The sequence below is a fragment of the Macaca nemestrina genome, chromosome 16 (assembly GCF_043159975.1).
Source record: "Macaca nemestrina isolate mMacNem1 chromosome 16, mMacNem.hap1, whole genome shotgun sequence".
NCBI lineage: Eukaryota > Metazoa > Chordata > Mammalia > Primates > Cercopithecidae > Macaca > Macaca nemestrina.
In genome coordinates, this window is record NC_092140.1 from 87,062,539 (window position 1) to 87,080,037 (window position 17,499).

Consider the following 17,499-nt stretch of genomic DNA (forward strand, 5'->3'; position numbering starts at 1 on the left):
CTAAATCCTATTAATAGAACCTTGATATTAAATATTCTTTTTTTCATCTCTGCATAACCATATTTCTCAGTCCTGGTATGACTTCAGTCTCTGTAGGGAAGGATTCATATAGGAGTTTTAGTTACTTACAATTCTAAGGGAGTTAATGAGATGACAGGGGAAAAGTCACTGAACCTCTATATAAATAAGAGGTAGTCTAGATACAGAGACACTTTGGTTTCTCTTTCCATATTGTATTCTATAGTATGTGAAATTCAAATAAGCTGATATCCCGTGAAACAAATTCAAGTTAAGGTGAATAGTATTGTTGTAAATTATTACAAATATTACTCAAACTATTATATATGCTTTTGATTAATACTGATATATAAAGTAAATTATCAAAAGAAAAGTAGGCATTCTTTTTTAATTAAGAAAAAGTCACCAACTTATATAAGACAGGTCTGTCCTGCAGGGCTTCCATTGCCTGTGTCAATACTGGAGATATGTCACATGATTCTTGTGTCAATGTTCTGCATTCACCTGAAATATAATTAACAATATAACTTTTGTTAAATTCAGCTTAGATGTTTATTATGTCTGTTGCATTCCAGAAGTCTAAATTCTATGGCAAACACTCCATAAAAAAATTCCTCAGAAAAACCTAGATATACCAATCAAAAACTAATTTATACTGTCAACCAAACTAAAAAGTTAAGCTTAAGTAGTTATATAACTTTAAATGACCACATATGCTATCAGATATACCCCAAAGCTGTATTTTATTATTATAAAAAACTAGAGTTCTGAAAAAACCAACCAATGGACAAGTATTTCCTAATAACTGCCATATACATGACAGTATTAGGGAGGCAGGGAGGAGCACTAAAAATATATTATCAGTTCCTTCCCTGAGAAGCAATCTTTAAGCAATTCACTAAAATTGTTAATGTGGTTAACCAATATATAGTGATACAATTATAATTTCAAAAGAGTTTGAATTTTAAACTCTTAAAAATCTCTACACCAACTTTTCTTTATTGTTCTAATTTTATCTATAACATGCTCACAAGTGCCTAGTACATTCAAATTTAGAACTTCTCAGAAATTCCCAACCTTTGGTACACAAGGACTTCACACTGGCAGTATACTTTCTAGCATGCACTGACTGAAAACAAAATATGCACAGAGAATTGAAGACATCTTAAAATGTCTTCATAGTCTCCACAAGATAGAGGCCCACAGTTGGGAGCCACTGTGTAAGATGTTGTGGAAGCACAAAGAAATTTCAGTCAATGTCCGTGCCTTTGAGAAAGTAGAAAACTAGTGAGATAAGACATATATGAAAAAAATACAATGAGATGCAACGAGAGAAAGGCAGACAACACTCCAGATGGAAGCAAACAATGTAAAGGAGATAGGTAGAAAAACAAACAGGTTTTAGACATAAAGACTTAACCAACCAGACCAGAGAATTCCATTTGCAGAGCATAGTACAGGAGTAGCTGGTTAACTAAATTTAATTCCAACCCCTTCCAACAGCTGGTTGGTAACACCTATTAAAATATGTGCTCCTGTTCCATGCTTGCTTGTTTTAAATATCTTCTCTGGTTTTAATAGGCTATTTGCAAAATGTCTATTGAAACATTTTCAAACAAAACTAAAGCAAATAAAGTATTCCTGGTAGGCAAAATAATGGCCCTCCAAAGATGTCCACATCCTAATCCCTGGAATCTTTGAATATGTTACCTTACGTGGCAAAAGGGACTTTGTAAATGAAATTAAGGTAGTAGACCTTAAAATGGAGAGATTTTCTCAGATTACCCAAGTGGGTCCAAGGTAATCACACAGGCCTCACAACCTAAGTAGCTGGCAGAAAAGTTAGAGATATGAGATGGAAGATGAGGCAGGAGAGAATCAACATGAGAAAATGACTTGACCTGACATTGCTGGCTGGCTTGAAGATGGAGGAAGGGGCCGCAAGCCAAAGAATGCGGGCAGCCTCTAGAAACTGGGAAAAACCCTCAGTGACAGCCAGCAAGGAAACACAGACCTCAGTCCTACAAACACAAGGAACTGAATTCTGCCAACTAACTGAATGAGCAAGGAAACAGATTATCCCTTAGAGCATACAGAAACAAATGCAGCAGGTCTACCAACATTCAGATATTAGCATAGTGAGAACCACGTCTGATTTCTGACCTACAGAGCAGTAAGGCAATAAATATGTGTTGTTTTAAGCCATTAAGTTTGTAATAATTTGCTACAGCAACAGCAGAAAATCAATTTACCACTTACAACTTTACAGTTATGTAAACAACAAGAGACACCTAATCTGCTTTAAGATAATCTAGGGCAGAAACTGTCTTCATGTTTTTATTCTCATACTTAATCAAGCATACTGCTTGGCCGATAGCAGGTGCTCATGATACAAACACAAAAACAGTGTGTTCAAACGTGAAGTTTGTTTTTCTGTTTTTTAAATATTTTAAAATATTTAAAATATTTTTGATTACTAGATCAAAATGCATCAAAGACCAAGTAAAAATTTAAAAATCAAATACAATTACTATTTTTATTTAAAAAAATTTTTTGACTACTAAAATCAAAATATATCAAAGACCAAGTAAAATTTTAAAAAACAACTACAAATGTTCATGAATGTAGACAACATAAAATAAATCACTTACTTTGAGCCCATCGGTAAAGTCTTTCATAAGCCGTTTCTTGAAGTAAGGCCATCTGTTCCATAATTTCTAAACTAAAAAAAATTAAAGATTTATTATAATTTAAATCTTAGTCAACAGCTACATCTAAGCACCTAATTATTTTGTTTGCATATTACATGTTACAGCATATTAACTTTTTATCATTTTATGGAATGATTTTTCAATAATTTTCTACAATTAAGTAAATGTCACATTTTAACCATCACTTACTTATCAACTGCTGTTTTAGCCTAAACCTGTCAGGGTATAACTTCACTATTCTCTAAAGATAAATAAAGATTAAACTTCTATTTCACAAAATGCTACATAGTTTCACAAACAATCTAGAATATCTTTAAAATTTTGGAAACATAAGCAGCAATGCAATTAGTTCAACGAACAGTTACTCACCCTGCCGTTTGTTGATTTGTACGCAAGAGAACTTTGACATCATTATGAATCTGTTTTACTCTTCCAAGTGCCTTGAAAAACTCCTTTAAAATTAAGAATGTGACTTTATGTCCATGCTTCAGGCAAAATTACATTATTTAAAACTGAAAGGTCACTGCCAAGGGCAAACAAACTCTTTCACCTATTTTAACGAAGACTTCCTATACTGATCTCAACTTTCTCTAAGTTTTCATAGATGATGTAACTGGTATTTATTCACATCTTCCTACTACGTGCCAAATAGTGTTGACAGTTGCCAGGAATACAAAATTTATAAAGAGAAAAATCCCTGTCCTCAAGAAGTGTACATAGTCTAGTGAGAAATGCAAAACTAAAAATTAGTAAATTAAAAAAAAACATACTGTGTATTACACATCTTATTACTTAAGCCTGGCATTCTTATTGCTGAAGATGATGTTTTATATCTCTGTTGTATACTCACTCTTGCTCCCTCGTCCAAGAGTAGAATGCAAAGTTAAATATATAGGAGGTGACAGATGCCAAACTGTTGACTGATATTTAAATGTACTGGAGGCTTAGGTTTCAGAGTGCCACAAATAGTGTTCCACTCATGAAAAATAATGGATATGTTATTTTTCTTTGATGAATAAAGCTTAAAATACTACTACTAATAATCTTCCTTTTCTAATTTCTACCAAGGGGAGAAAAAAATGATATATCAAATATTTCAAAAGCACAAAGTTCCTCAAAACATGAGGACAGTACATACTAATACATAATATCTCTATTAATTATCTCACCTATTTACCTCTCTACACCCAAATGACCAGTTCCATTTTAGCCAAGCCAGTAAAAGTGATACCTACTCAGAGACACTCAGTGAGAACCCTTCCCCACCTCAAGAGCCCTTCTTGCCCTCTGAGCCCACAACGACAGGCTTAAGTTTACAGTTCTTCCCAGCTAGAAGACCAAAAGATTCCTTTTTGGAAAAATTATTAATGTCTTCAAGAAAAAAAAAAGAAATGAAACTTTTTCTTGTTATTTAACATTTCGAGAGGTTTTATAATACTGTCAGCCAGTTTGGAAAGAATGAAATAGCTTAAAAAATTAATTCGATGAAAAAATAAGCGATTTCTAACCCAAGGAAAGACACAAAGTTATAAAAGAAAGAACATTCAATTACTGTAATGTCACTGTACTGAAAACAAAAAATGTGTGGTAGATACTACGGCTCAGACCTGTAGTCCCAGAACTTTGGAAGGACAAGGTAGGCAGATCGCTTGAGTTAAGGAGTTTAAGACCAGGCTGGGCAACACAGTGGGCCCTATCTCTACTAAATATTAAAATTAAAAACATCAGCCAGGAGTGGTGGTGCATGCCTGTCATCCTAGCTACCTGGGAGGCTGAGGTGGGAGGATCACTTGAGCCTGGGAGGTTGAGGCTGCAATGAGCTGTGTTCGTGCTACTGCACTCTAGGCTGGGTGACAGAGCGAGACCCTATCTCAAAGAAAAAGAAAAAGAAAATAGAAAATGTGGTCTAACTGTACTATGATGTATGAAGGAGATAAAGAGAACATATGTGTGTACTATCTGTGTTGGGGGAGGAGACAGAGTGGGTAAAAGGCTAAATCCTCACATTTCACAATAGAGAATCAATAGAAAACAGTTAACATAGATAATCAAAGCATATTCTTTTTAGCTATAGATCTGGAATATAGAATTTACAAAAGAAGCAATTAATAACATTGAAAATGGTTGGCAAAAGACCTAGAGGTGAGGAAGAGTAAAATAGGTGACATAGATTTTCTTTCTATAAGCTTTATTGACTCTGACTTTTTAAAAAGTACATGTATTACTTTGAAAAATATAATTAAAATACACATCTTAAATTTCCAAACATAAAAATATTCCCAGATGAAACTTTTTAAAATGGGAAAATAAAGCTTCAAAAATGCAGTTTCTCTCTAATATCTGTAACTACTAAACTTTAAATGATTAAAAAGTCAGGATACCTCAGTAATGGGTCCTTCTCTTGTACCTCGGAGAAGACTCATTTCATCAGAAGTCAGTTGGAACTTGGATAAGAAGGCATCTGCGACTTGTGCTCTTATCTCTAATTTTTGGCTGTAATTTTCAAAACAAGCAATAAAAGTCAAGCATCTTATTCAGTTGCATAGCTTTAAAACAGATTATATCTCAGACAACTTTTTAAAACAAAGATATGAAAAATTCTCAACATTTTCAAAAAGTCTTGTTTCTGCCTCAAATGTAATTTTATCAGACATGTAGGTGATAAAATTAGCTAATATTATTCTATTTCAGATACTTGCACACAATAAATGGAGTTGATCATTATGCAAAAGAAAAAATAAGTCCATGCATGGTCCCTGCATTACAAATTTGCAGCCACCTACAGGTACTTAAATAGTTCACCTTGCAGTCTGCTAGATTGCTTTTATAAGGGAGAAATACGTACCTGTTTTCAACCAATTTCTCTTCAGTCACTAAAACAATTCCGAGCCTTTTACGTTTTCACATGAAGTACGTATCAAAAATCAAATTTATTAGTTTATTTTATGTTAGAGAAGATAAGAACTCCTTTATTAATTCTCCATAAATTGCTAGTCACTTATCCACTTTTCTCTTCCCCACTTTTTCTACAAAATATAGTAATAAAAACAACCTTTTAAATTTTATTATCTGAATGCAACCTATCTAAACTAGCTGACAGAAAAAGGCACACTCAAGGACCTATGGGACTGAGTAGAATCAATACCCACAGGCAAGTTAGGAACACAAATTACTTGAACAGAAACTCAACATTCCTGGTTTCTGTATCTCAGAACTGAAAATACATACATAAAGTTATAAAAGTATTTCACTAGCAATATTCAGAGAATAGTAATATTCCACAATTAAACAAATTTCAAATGAAAATGAACAAAGATAAACACTATTTGTATAGATGATACAATGCATCTGCCATCTCTGTTTTATTTGCACCTTTGAGGTGGGAGGTTTTAAATTCAAAGTTGATTGCTAATGTTCCTACTGAATAAAGAAACTTACAAGGAAAAATCCTCCAGGTGGCAGCAAAGATCTGTTTATTTCAAATGAGAAATCACCTAATTGAGTCTACACAGATTTAAATGTCATGTTCTTAATCATCTTATTACTGATGCCTGAACGTTATCTTAATATTTATTTTATTTTTGCTTGGTTGCTTTGTTGCCTGTGCTTTTGAAGTCTTATTCAAAAAATCCTTGCCCAGTCCAATTTCATGAAACAATTCTCCTATTTTTTTTTTTTTCTGGTAGTTATATAATTTGGGGTCATATAATTTACTCTTTAATCCATTTAGAGTTTGTTTTTATATATGGTGAGAGATAAGGGTCTGGTTTCATTCTTCTGTGTGTAGCTACCTAGTTTTTCCAACACCACTTACTAAAGACACTGTCTTTTACCCAATGTGTGTTCTTGGTGCCTTTGTTGAAAATCAGTTGGCTGTAAATGCATGAATTTATTTCCGGGTTTTCTAGTCTGTTCCATTGGTCTATGTGTTTTGACACCAGAACCATGCTGTTTTGTAGTATATTTTGAAGTCAGGTACTATATAATGCCTCCAGCTTTCTTCTTTTTGCTTTGACTATCCAGGTTGTTTTGCATTTCCATATGAATTTTAAGATTTTTTCTATTTCTGTGAAGAATGTCACTAATATTTTAAAAGTAATTGCATAGAATCTGTAGATTGATTGGGGTACTATGGACATTTAAACAACATTAATTCTTCTAATTCATGGACACAGGATTATCTGCCCATTTATTTGTGTCCTTTTCAATTTCTTTCATCACTGTCTTATAATTTTCATGGTAGAGATCTTTCATCCCCTAAGTTTATTCCTAGGTATTTTATCATTTTTTGTAGTTATTATAAATGGAATTGCTTTCTTCATTTCTTTTTCAGATAATCTGCTGTTCATGTATGAAAACACTACTGATTTTTGTATGTCGATAATGTCTTCTGCAACTTTACTAAATTCATTTAATATTTACACAATTCTACCATTTTTTGGTGGAGTCTTTAGGATTTTAAATATATGAAACAACCTACAGAATGGGAAGTACTTGCAAACTATGCATCTGGCAAGAAGCTACTATCTAGAATATATAAGAAACTCAAACATCTCAATAACAACAAAAAAATCTGATTTAAAAAAGGGCAAAAGACCTAAATAAACATTCTCAAAAGAAGATACACAATTGGCAATAGTTATATGAAAAAAATCTCAACATCACTAATCACCAGGGAAATGCAAATCAAAACCACAGTATCACCTCTCCTCAATTAGAAAGGCTATTACCAGAAAGACAAAAAACAACAAATGCTGGCAAAAATGTAGAGAAAAAAAGAAATCTTATACACTGTTGGTGGGAATATAAATCAGTACAGCCATTACGGAAAACAGTGTGGGGTTCCTCAAAAAACTAAAACCTATCATGTGATCCAGCAATACCATTATTGGGTATATATGCAAGGGAATAATATCAGTATGTCGAAGAAACATCTGCACTTCCATGTTACTGCAGTGCTATTCACAATAGCCAAGATATGAAATCAACCTAAATGCCCATGTTTAGAAGAATGGATAAGAAAATGCATGTGTGTGTACACATACAATTGAATACTATTCTGCCATAAAACAAAATGAAATCCTGTCATCTGTGAAAACATGGATGAATCTAGAGGACATCATGTTAAGTGAAGTAAGCCAGGCACAGAAAGACAAACATCACTTGATCTTCCTCATATCATATGTGGAACCTAAAAAAGTTGACTTCATAGAGAGTACAATGATGGTTACCAGAGGTTGGGGAAGATAGTGGGGAGAGGGGGAGAGGAAGAGATTGGTCAACAAGTACAAAGTTACAGTAAGGAATAGTAAGTTCTACTGTTTTATTACAAACTAGGGTGACTACAGTAAATAATGCAGTGGTATTTCAAGATAGTGAACATTTTGAATATTGTCACAAATAAATGATAAATGTGTTTTATCACTTATTTGATAAATGAAATGATAAATGTTTAAAGTGATAGATATGGTAATTACCTTGAAACATTACATTGTACCCCATAAATATATATAATCATTATGTCAATTATAAATTAAAAATGAATTTTAAAAAGCTTAAAGAGTTACCCTTAACAGGTTTTGTTTTATACTTTTCAAAGTTCCAGTCATTATCATAAAGAATTTAAAGTAATTATAAAATTTTATCAAATTCCTAGGGACTATGCAAATTAACCATGTGAAATAAAATGTTTTTGGGAGCTTTTTTGGATCTATCTTTAGAATCAATTTATTAGGCACAAAGAAAAATTTGTCTCTTTAGTTTATAGTTTCATTTTGTTGTAATCAAAACAAGTGTTACCCACCTTGATCATACCCCTTAATCGTTACAATTCATTCCAAATAATGTGGCTGACTGGATTTAAAAATCAATCACGAGATAAAGACTGAAACATAGGCTCTTAATATAGCTACAAAAGAGACGGTGCAAAAATATTTTTATAATGGGCACAATACTAAAACAAGAGTTTGATATATCAAGATGGCAACTTTAAAAGTAGTGACAGAATAAATTCTAATACATTTTTTATTATCATATTACTCTAGTTTTACCACATGTGTTCTTTCCAGGTAAATTTTCACAGCCATTCTGACAGGAAGTTATTGTTCAATGGTCCAGTGATTCGGTTTGGGAATATTCACTCATTCAAATAACATTATTGGAGACTTACAATGTATAAGGCCTATGCCAGAGAACAGTGTGACAAAAGGCACTTATGACACAGACCTTGTCCTTACTTTACATCAACATATGGAACTTTTTGAGGGCTTTTAATGTCTCAGTAAAAAGTATATGAGATAAATATTAACATAAAACATATAAAGTATAACCTCCAGAGTATTTAAGATTATGTTTATACAATCACTGTATATTGTATAAATAAGTTAAATAATAATATGTGAAATACATACTGCAGAAAAATACATAATAGACAAAACTGAGGTAGATCTATATGTACTAACATAAAATGATCCATAAGGCATTTTACAGATATAAAATTTGCAAGAAAGTATGTATAGGAATCCCCACTTATTTTTAAGAGCCACAATAGTCCCCCCTTATCCTCGGGGGATACAGTCCAAGACACTCCAGTGGATGCCTGAAACTGCTGATGGTACCAAACCCTACACATACTGTTTTTCAATCTGATAACTGAGACAGCTACTAAGTGACTACTGAGTGGTGGCGTATATAGCATCACACACTAGAAAAAGGGATGATTCAAGTCCCACCAAAGTGGGAGCCAACCACTTGAGATTTCCTCATGCTGCTCAAAATGGTACACAATTTAAAGCTTATAAATTGCTTATTTCTGAAATTTTCCATTTATTACTTTCAGACTGCAGTTGACCATAAGTAATGGAAACCACACAAAGCAAAACCATAGACAAGGTTGGGAACACATACATCAATTTTCAGTATGTCCAGTCATACATCACCTAAGTATTTAAAATAAACAGACTACTTAATCTTCATGTTCCTTCAAATCATCCCAGAACATGATTTATGAATTTTGTGGTACTTTTCTTTTTCTTGAAAACTTACCTGTGTCGTATCTTAATTCTACCTCTAGGTTCACCTACACCAAATAATTTCAAAATAATTTTTTAAAGGGACATAAGATATAAACCAAAACAAAAAAAAGTAAAGAAATATAAATGGCAAAACAAAATGAGAAACATGTCGATTCATCACTATTCAATGATATGTAAATTAAAATGATTAAATTAAATGAAAAATTAAATTAAAATGATACCGGGGCCTGCCGTGGGGTGGGGGGAGGGATAGCATTAGGAGATATACCCAATGTAAATGACAAGTTAATGGGTGCAGCACACCAACATGGCACATGTATACATATGTAACAAACCTGCACGTTGTGCACACGTACCCTAGAACTTAAAGTATAATAAAAAAATAAAAAATAAAAATAAAAATAAAGTGGTGTGATAATATTTTTCATCTATATTGGCGAAGTTTTTAATGATGATACCTAACGCTCATAAGGATGTAATAAAATAGACACACAATGGAAGTAGAAATTGTTATAACCTTTTTCAAGAAAACTTTAGGCATTGTATTTCAGGACACTTCCAAAAATGATCCTCTTGAAATAAAAAACCGTAGGAAAATGGACATAAAATATTAACTGAAAAAAGTAAAATATTAACAACACACACACCTACTCACTCTGGAAGGAAATATGCCAAAACATTAATTGTGGTTTTGTCTGAGTGGTAGAGTTATATCTGATTTTAATTTTCCTTAAATTGTATACAATAGATTTATATTAACATTATGTCAAAAAAATTTAAGAAAGAAAAGGCAGTTTTTTACACTTAAGAGATTCCTTTTACCTAATTCATATGATGGAAAGATAAGTGAAATAACCTGTTTGACAGGATCTTAAAGAATCTGGTTATCAATTACAATCCTTAAGGAAAAGTATTTCTACAATATTTTTCTTGGTCCTAAAATATAAAAAAAGAAGAAACTTTCCACTTTAAGTTTCTATAAAGTATCAAACTGAAAGTTAAACATTTTTGAAAGACTGGTTAAAACTCAATAGAGATAAAATCCTGTAATGAGGTTGTTCACTTGTCAGCATTGCCAGTATCACGCCATGATTTTAAAACCTGATAAATTTCTAAATTTTTATTAGTATTTTAAAACAAATAGATAAAATAACTTCAATACAAAAATATATTGAAAAATAAAGCACAAATGACAAAAAAGATAAAACTGAGTTACATCAAAATTTAAAATGTTTGTGCTATAAATGATATCACAAAAGTGAAGATAACTCACAGAATGGGAGAAAATAATGTATCTGCTAAAAAACCTATATCCAGAATATATAAAGAACTTTTACAACCAATAAATAAAAACACAAGTAACCTAAACAAAAAATGGGTAAAGGACGTAAATAGACATTTCTCCAAAGAAAATATGCAAATACCAATAAGCAATAAAAAGATGCTTGACATCATTAGTCATTAGGAAAAAGCAAATCTAAACCACAATGAGCAGTACTTCACACCCAGTAGCATGGCTATCATCAAAATGACAGATTAAAAACAAAGATATGCAGAAACTGGAATCCTCATATGTTGCTTTTGGAAATGCAAAACTGTGCAGCTTCTTTAGAAAGAGTGTGGCAGTTCCTCAAACAGTTAAACAAAGAGTTACCATACATGACTCAGCAATGCTACCTCTAAATATATACCTAGGAGGAATAAAACACATATGCCCACACAAAAACTTGTAAACAAATATTTACAGCCAGCATTATTTGCAACAGCCAAATAGTGGAAACAACCCAAATGTCTATCAACTAGTGAGCAGGTGAACAAAATGTGGTATAGCTGTACAATGGAATACTATTCAGCCACAAAAAAGTTAAAGTAACATGGATGAATCTTAAAAGTATTTATGCTATGTGGAAAAAGCTAGCCAAAAGGGCCACATATTGTGTGATCTTATTTGCATGAAAGATTCAGAATAGGCAAATCTAGAGCGGCAGAAAGTGTATTAATGGTTCACTAAGGCTGGATGACTACTAATGGTCACGAGTTTTCTTTCTGGCATGGTGAAAATGTTGTAACTCAGATCATAATGATGGTTGCACAATGCTTTGAATATACTAAAAACCAATAAACTATATAGTTTAATTTTATGATATGTGAATTATATCTCAACAAATATGTTTTTACAATACAAAGGCTCTACCTTTTGAATTACAATTACATGATTATAACTGCACAAAATACAGCTTAAAAGGCATCTAATACATTCTTTCAGCTTGATACTTTCCACTCCTTAATAACATTCAGTTAAGTATATGCACAATTGCTATTACTCTTATAAAGTAAGAGTGTCAAATATTAACAGGCAATGGCAGCAATAACTATTTAAAATGTTAAAGTAACCGTGTAGATATATTCAGTTGATAAGTTTTCTGTATAGAAAGGAGTGGGTACAAAGAGCATTAATACACTGCCTTTGCTATCTAGTTAAAATAGTCAAAGACCACAATGTCCAGCAATTTTTCAGAAATTATAGGGCAGAAAATAAGTGCTAGAAGAATAATGTGTTGTGGGAGTACAAAGAAGGAACTAATTACTTTTTTTTTCTGGTGACTGAGTAAAGGTTCCTGGCTGAACATGGAAAATAGATAATAAAACTGTAAAGCACAAAGGTGGAATATAATTTCCTATAAGCTGAAGTATTTGTTAAAGAAAGCAAGACTTTCTTTGAAACATATATATGTACTTACATATACACATTCTCAAGGAACATGTACATGCATGTGTGACACACACGATAGCCTGTAATTCTTAAGTTTTGTAAAATATTTTGAAATATATGATGGGCATAAACAACAGGGAACCTTAAGGGACAAACGAGTTTTCAACAAATGAATTTTGGGAAATGGAATTCCAGGTAGAACGAATGAGAATGCAGAAAAAGTCTACCTGGTTGATAAACGCAGTTAAATCAGGAAATAAAAAAGCAATAGCCCCTTTAAATGAAGTGTGACCACAAAAAAAAAGGAAGGGAAAAAACAAAACCTCTTTTGTATTGGTGGAGAAAAATGTTAGGGAGAAAAAGTTCTTTTTACTGGTGGGGAAAATTTGATCAGACAAAATTTTCATTAAAAAAAATCCATACCATCTCCAAACCTAATTTTTAAAATACATAAACCAAAGATTATTTCCAAATTTTTCCTCATACTATTTCCCTTAGAGTATGATCATCATAATCATGAGAAACAGATAAGTCATACTGTGCCTTACCCCCAAATTTTCATTTCCAGTCCAATATGTGTGACTGAAATAAAGTTGTTACAGTTTATCTGAGTCAGGCCCCTGCATGTCACTGGCAATATTTTCTTTTGGATAGTTGCTGCTATGTACAAGTGAGATAGGAAGAAAGAAGAAAAGAGGTGTGATGCTCCCCTGCTTTCCCCTAACCTTTTATTAGGTAATGAAAGAAAATGTGTCATATATGCTTCTGCAGTATATTTTTACATGCAATATAAAACCATTTATGCAAGAAAAAGTTTTATATTTTTATGCCACCAATTTCAAAACCTGAGTTAAAGTAGTTTACACTGCAATTAAAATAAAACTGTTAAAAACCAAAATAGTAAGAAATAAAGGGAAAGGCTGAGAAAGTAAATAATACATCTGAGGAAAGCTATTGCAATTAAGCACAAAATAGCTCTAAGCTTCCTAGTTGCCAGAGCAAAAATAGAAATAAGATGCGTGACATGGATTTCTTTATCCAATAAAAGGGAGGAGTAGAGAGGGGCAACATTCTTTAATTTATGTCATGCAGTGTGTTCAGCAACTTACGTAAATCATTTAGTTATCTCAAAAACCCCATGACATAGATATTTTTCCCTTCCTTCTTTCAGACATAGAAACTTAGGTTAAGGGAAGTTAAGAAATAACTGTATAAAATCAAAAATCTAATAATCTTTTACCCAAGGTTTCGATTAAAGTTCAGGCTTTTGTCTTAAATCCTATATTCTTTCCATTTTAACATACTGAACTTAAAAAAATACACACACACAAACATTCTCCAGAAATTATTTTTCTGAGTCCAGAGAGAAATCTGGCTGGTGGGCCTTTACAAGAGATAATAAAAATATAATAGTGATTTCAGTAGTATTTAAAAAATACAAAGGTATGTTCATGTACACATAGCCTTTCCTGATCATCAATGAAGCCTATCGTCTGGCTACCAATAAAATATTAAAGGGAAATGCTAACCTGCAGTCCTGTGAAGAAAATTCTACATTGAGCTTTATCTATTAGAGCATCTCAGCTGTCCTGATGACTGACTGACTTCTCACTCAGTTGGAAAAACATTCATATCATTTATACATTTGTCTGAATAAGAGTATCATATTATTCAAATAATCCCATAGTATTTCTATCTCTAAAGCTAACTGCTTGTTTAACGAAGTTTCTTGTTAAAAAGATATTTTAAAATGAAAAACCAACTCCGTGTCAGCCCCCAGAGACCTGTTATCATAATTTCTTCCTTGCAACTTTCCTAAAATATATTCACACAAATGTTCACTTGGCACATCTTATCTATAGCTCTTGGGATACTAGAATGTCATGAATTTTCATTTCCCAAAAGCATTATCAGGTCAAAACACTTCCATAGGCTGACTAAAATAATAAACATAAACCTTGCTTAGTTTTGAGAATACATGAACAGAAGCACAATGTTCTAATATTGTCTCCTGTATACATTATTTAGAGTCCCATATTACAAGCTCCAATACAAGGCTTATTTTTCAGTTTTTACTTTATGTTCCTTTCCTAACATTATAGTTGCTTCCCATATTCATTTACTCAAAAATTATTTATTGAATCTGTGAAATACCAGGCACTGCAAATACAAAAAGGAGAATAAGAAATTGTCATTGTTCTCAAGGAGCTCACAGTTTAGGAGATAAAGAGACAATCAAATCAACAATTAATTGCAAACAACTGTAATACATATTACACTAAAAATGCAAACAAAAAGATTTAACTGAGAACAGGAAATGTTTAAATAGGCTTTGCATACAGGATTACTGATGTGTTATCCTTAGTTTTAGTCACAATTTTTAATTAAAGTAACATTTGTTTTTGTGTTCAGCACTAAGTTAGAGAAAAATTAATGTCAAGGTCTCTAACAGGGCATGTGTTTTTCTAGGACACTTTTCTTTCAAAAGAACTGTTATAAAATGCAATCTAATTTTACGGTGAAGGCACAGGCTTAATTCTGATAAAGAAATCTAACATTGCCTTTCCTCACAGAGCTGACTGCTTTGCAGAGTCAACCATCTCTCACATGGGCTTAGTCTGCAACTTTTCTCACCACTGTCTACCACCAACAGGAGAATATTTGTGGTGACAGAACTGTACTATAGCGTGACTATGGTGGTGCATTCAGGAATCTACAAATGATAAAATGTATAAAAATAAATACACCAATAAGTAAAACTGTAAAATCTGGATAAGACAGGTAGATAGTACCAAGGTCATTATCCTAGTTGTGGTACCATATATAGTTCTGTAAAATGTTACCTTTGGCAGAAACAAGGTAAAGGCTACCTTGGATCTCTGTATTATTTCTTACAACTGCATGTGAATCTATAATTATCTCAAAATATAAAGTTTAACATTTAAAAAGTTTAAATGTTTTTTCAAAGTTTACCAGTTAGGAGATGAGAGAATTAAGGTAAGGGAGAGGGACATTCCACAAAAAATTAAAAATATGAATAATATTTTGTCTAAGCCCAGGTCTTTCAAATTATAGTCTCTGGACCACTGCATAAAAATACCTGGGGCCGAATCCTGAGCCCGAATCAAGATTTACTGAGTCATTAACCAAAAGACACAGTTGTTTACTTTTTGCAGTCAGATCTCTGAGGATGGAGGCCAAAACTTGCCATTTTATCAAGCTCCTTGGTGATTCTTATGTTTACTGTGATAAGGTGTGGGATACATGAATTGTAATGTAAAAGACCAGAAAGAAAAACTGAAATAAAAGATGGCTCCAATGACACCTAACATCAGACTAAATATTTCCAGTGATTTAAAAAAAAAAAAGCTTTCAAGAACTAATTGTTCAAATTGTAAGGGATAGAAAATTCTTGCTTATCATAAATCAAAATTTGCTACCTGTAAATTTCTCCTTTAAAACTCAATTCCAAACTCAGCAGCAATACATAATAAAATTTAGCCCTTTTTTAAACAGAAAGATAATCAAATACCATCAAATATTTGAAGACACCACCATGTCCCTCTTAGTCCTATACTTCTAAATAAACAATTCTGGTTTTTTCAACCCTACGTCATTTTTTGAGACCCTTTACCATCCTATTCACCCTCTTGCCCAGCCCCGTTTTTTCTTAAAAGCTTAAATCTGTTGATATTTCACACTTAACATTCCATATTTTGTGTCATTCACAATTTCTAAGTTGTCTATATATACTCTAAAGTCTTTGATTAAATGTTAAACATAAAAGGATTGGATTGAAGGTGCTCTGAAAAGTTTACAGACTTTTCAGGAAAAAAGCTGACTTAGAGGTCAACATCAAGTAATTAACCACCAATGTGGGGGTACGACCATTTATCCAGCTATAAAATACAGAATGACATAAACAAGATAAAAGAGAATTTAAGGCCAGATTTCCTAAAATTAATTTCTATCCAGGCAATTTGCAATTCTATAAATCTGAGGACAACATCAACTTGCTCTCATTTTGGCTTGTAGAAATCACAAAATGGGTAAAGGTGGATTTTAGTGAAAGGGAAGGTAGTTAGTAAACAAAAAGGGAATTAAATGCATGAAATTATGATTAAACTTTTATAAAGTTTTGATACTTAGTTTTTTTTTAATATTTTTCTCTGGCATAAGGAATAAAATCAAGAGACTATTTTATTTGGTATTTTTCCTTTCAACTAATCTTAAAATTGGGCAATATTTTTATATTTTCCAAACCCTTTTTTCAAACAAAATCTTACATGAAATCCTAATACATTAATAAAAGTGAAATTGCTCTAACTAAAATTAAGGTGAGAGAATCTGACCTCCAAAACTGCATTATCCTTCTACATCTTGCAAAGAAACCCTAAGGTCCAATGAACTATGGTTTGAAAGCCACAGTTCTAAGACAAGGTACATGTTCCAATATCTGATAACGTACTTCCTATACGGGTAAAGAAAATGTTTGCTTTGTTTTGTGCTATTAAAGATAGTATTTTTTAGATGATATTGGTACATAGATTTTATTTTGCTAATTTTGTCACATTTTCTCCATGTTTTTATAAGACAGAAGAGTAAGCTACATTGGTTACCATTTTAACTCCAATGGATCATTCCAGTGGATCTCTGAGTCCTCAGTAGCCCATGATATCCTTTTACACAAGTAACTTTATACCTCTGCACTCTTTATAATTTCCCATTCATCAATTTTAGCCTGAAGAGAATTGTATTAAGAAGGATTAAGGGCTTAATATAAAAGAATGTCAAGATCAATGGATGTAAAACTAAGGAGTTGGGGGTCATGTATTTGCCATTGTTGGTCTAGGGCAGTGTTTTTCAAACCCTTGACTATGACCCATAATATTAAACCATTTAAAACCATTACCAAAACTGAAAGAAAGGCTTCACAAAATAATATTCACCCAAACTATTTTTACTTATTTATTTTTTAGAGACAGGGTCTCCCTCTGTCACCCAGGCTGGAGTGCAGTGGCAT

At 32.4% G+C, this 17,499-nt stretch overlaps 1 protein-coding gene across 7 annotated transcripts in view; it reads right to left on the reverse strand.

The window, feature by feature from the left end:
• The window catches only part of LOC105491756 (component of oligomeric golgi complex 6), a 141,920-nt gene that overhangs the window by 113,361 nt on the left and 11,060 nt on the right, over window positions 1-17,499 (reverse strand). For all 7 annotated transcript variants that reach the window (XM_071081455.1, XM_011758422.3, XM_071081458.1 and 4 more), the window contains exons 5-8: window positions 5,111-5,222; window positions 3,099-3,181; window positions 2,670-2,740; window positions 429-522 (exon numbers count right to left, since the gene is read on the reverse strand). In XM_071081455.1, the coding sequence (XP_070937556.1) occupies window positions 429-522; window positions 2,670-2,740; window positions 3,099-3,181; window positions 5,111-5,222 (360 nt within the window). The remainder of the gene's footprint in view (window positions 1-428; window positions 523-2,669; window positions 2,741-3,098; window positions 3,182-5,110; window positions 5,223-17,499) is intronic.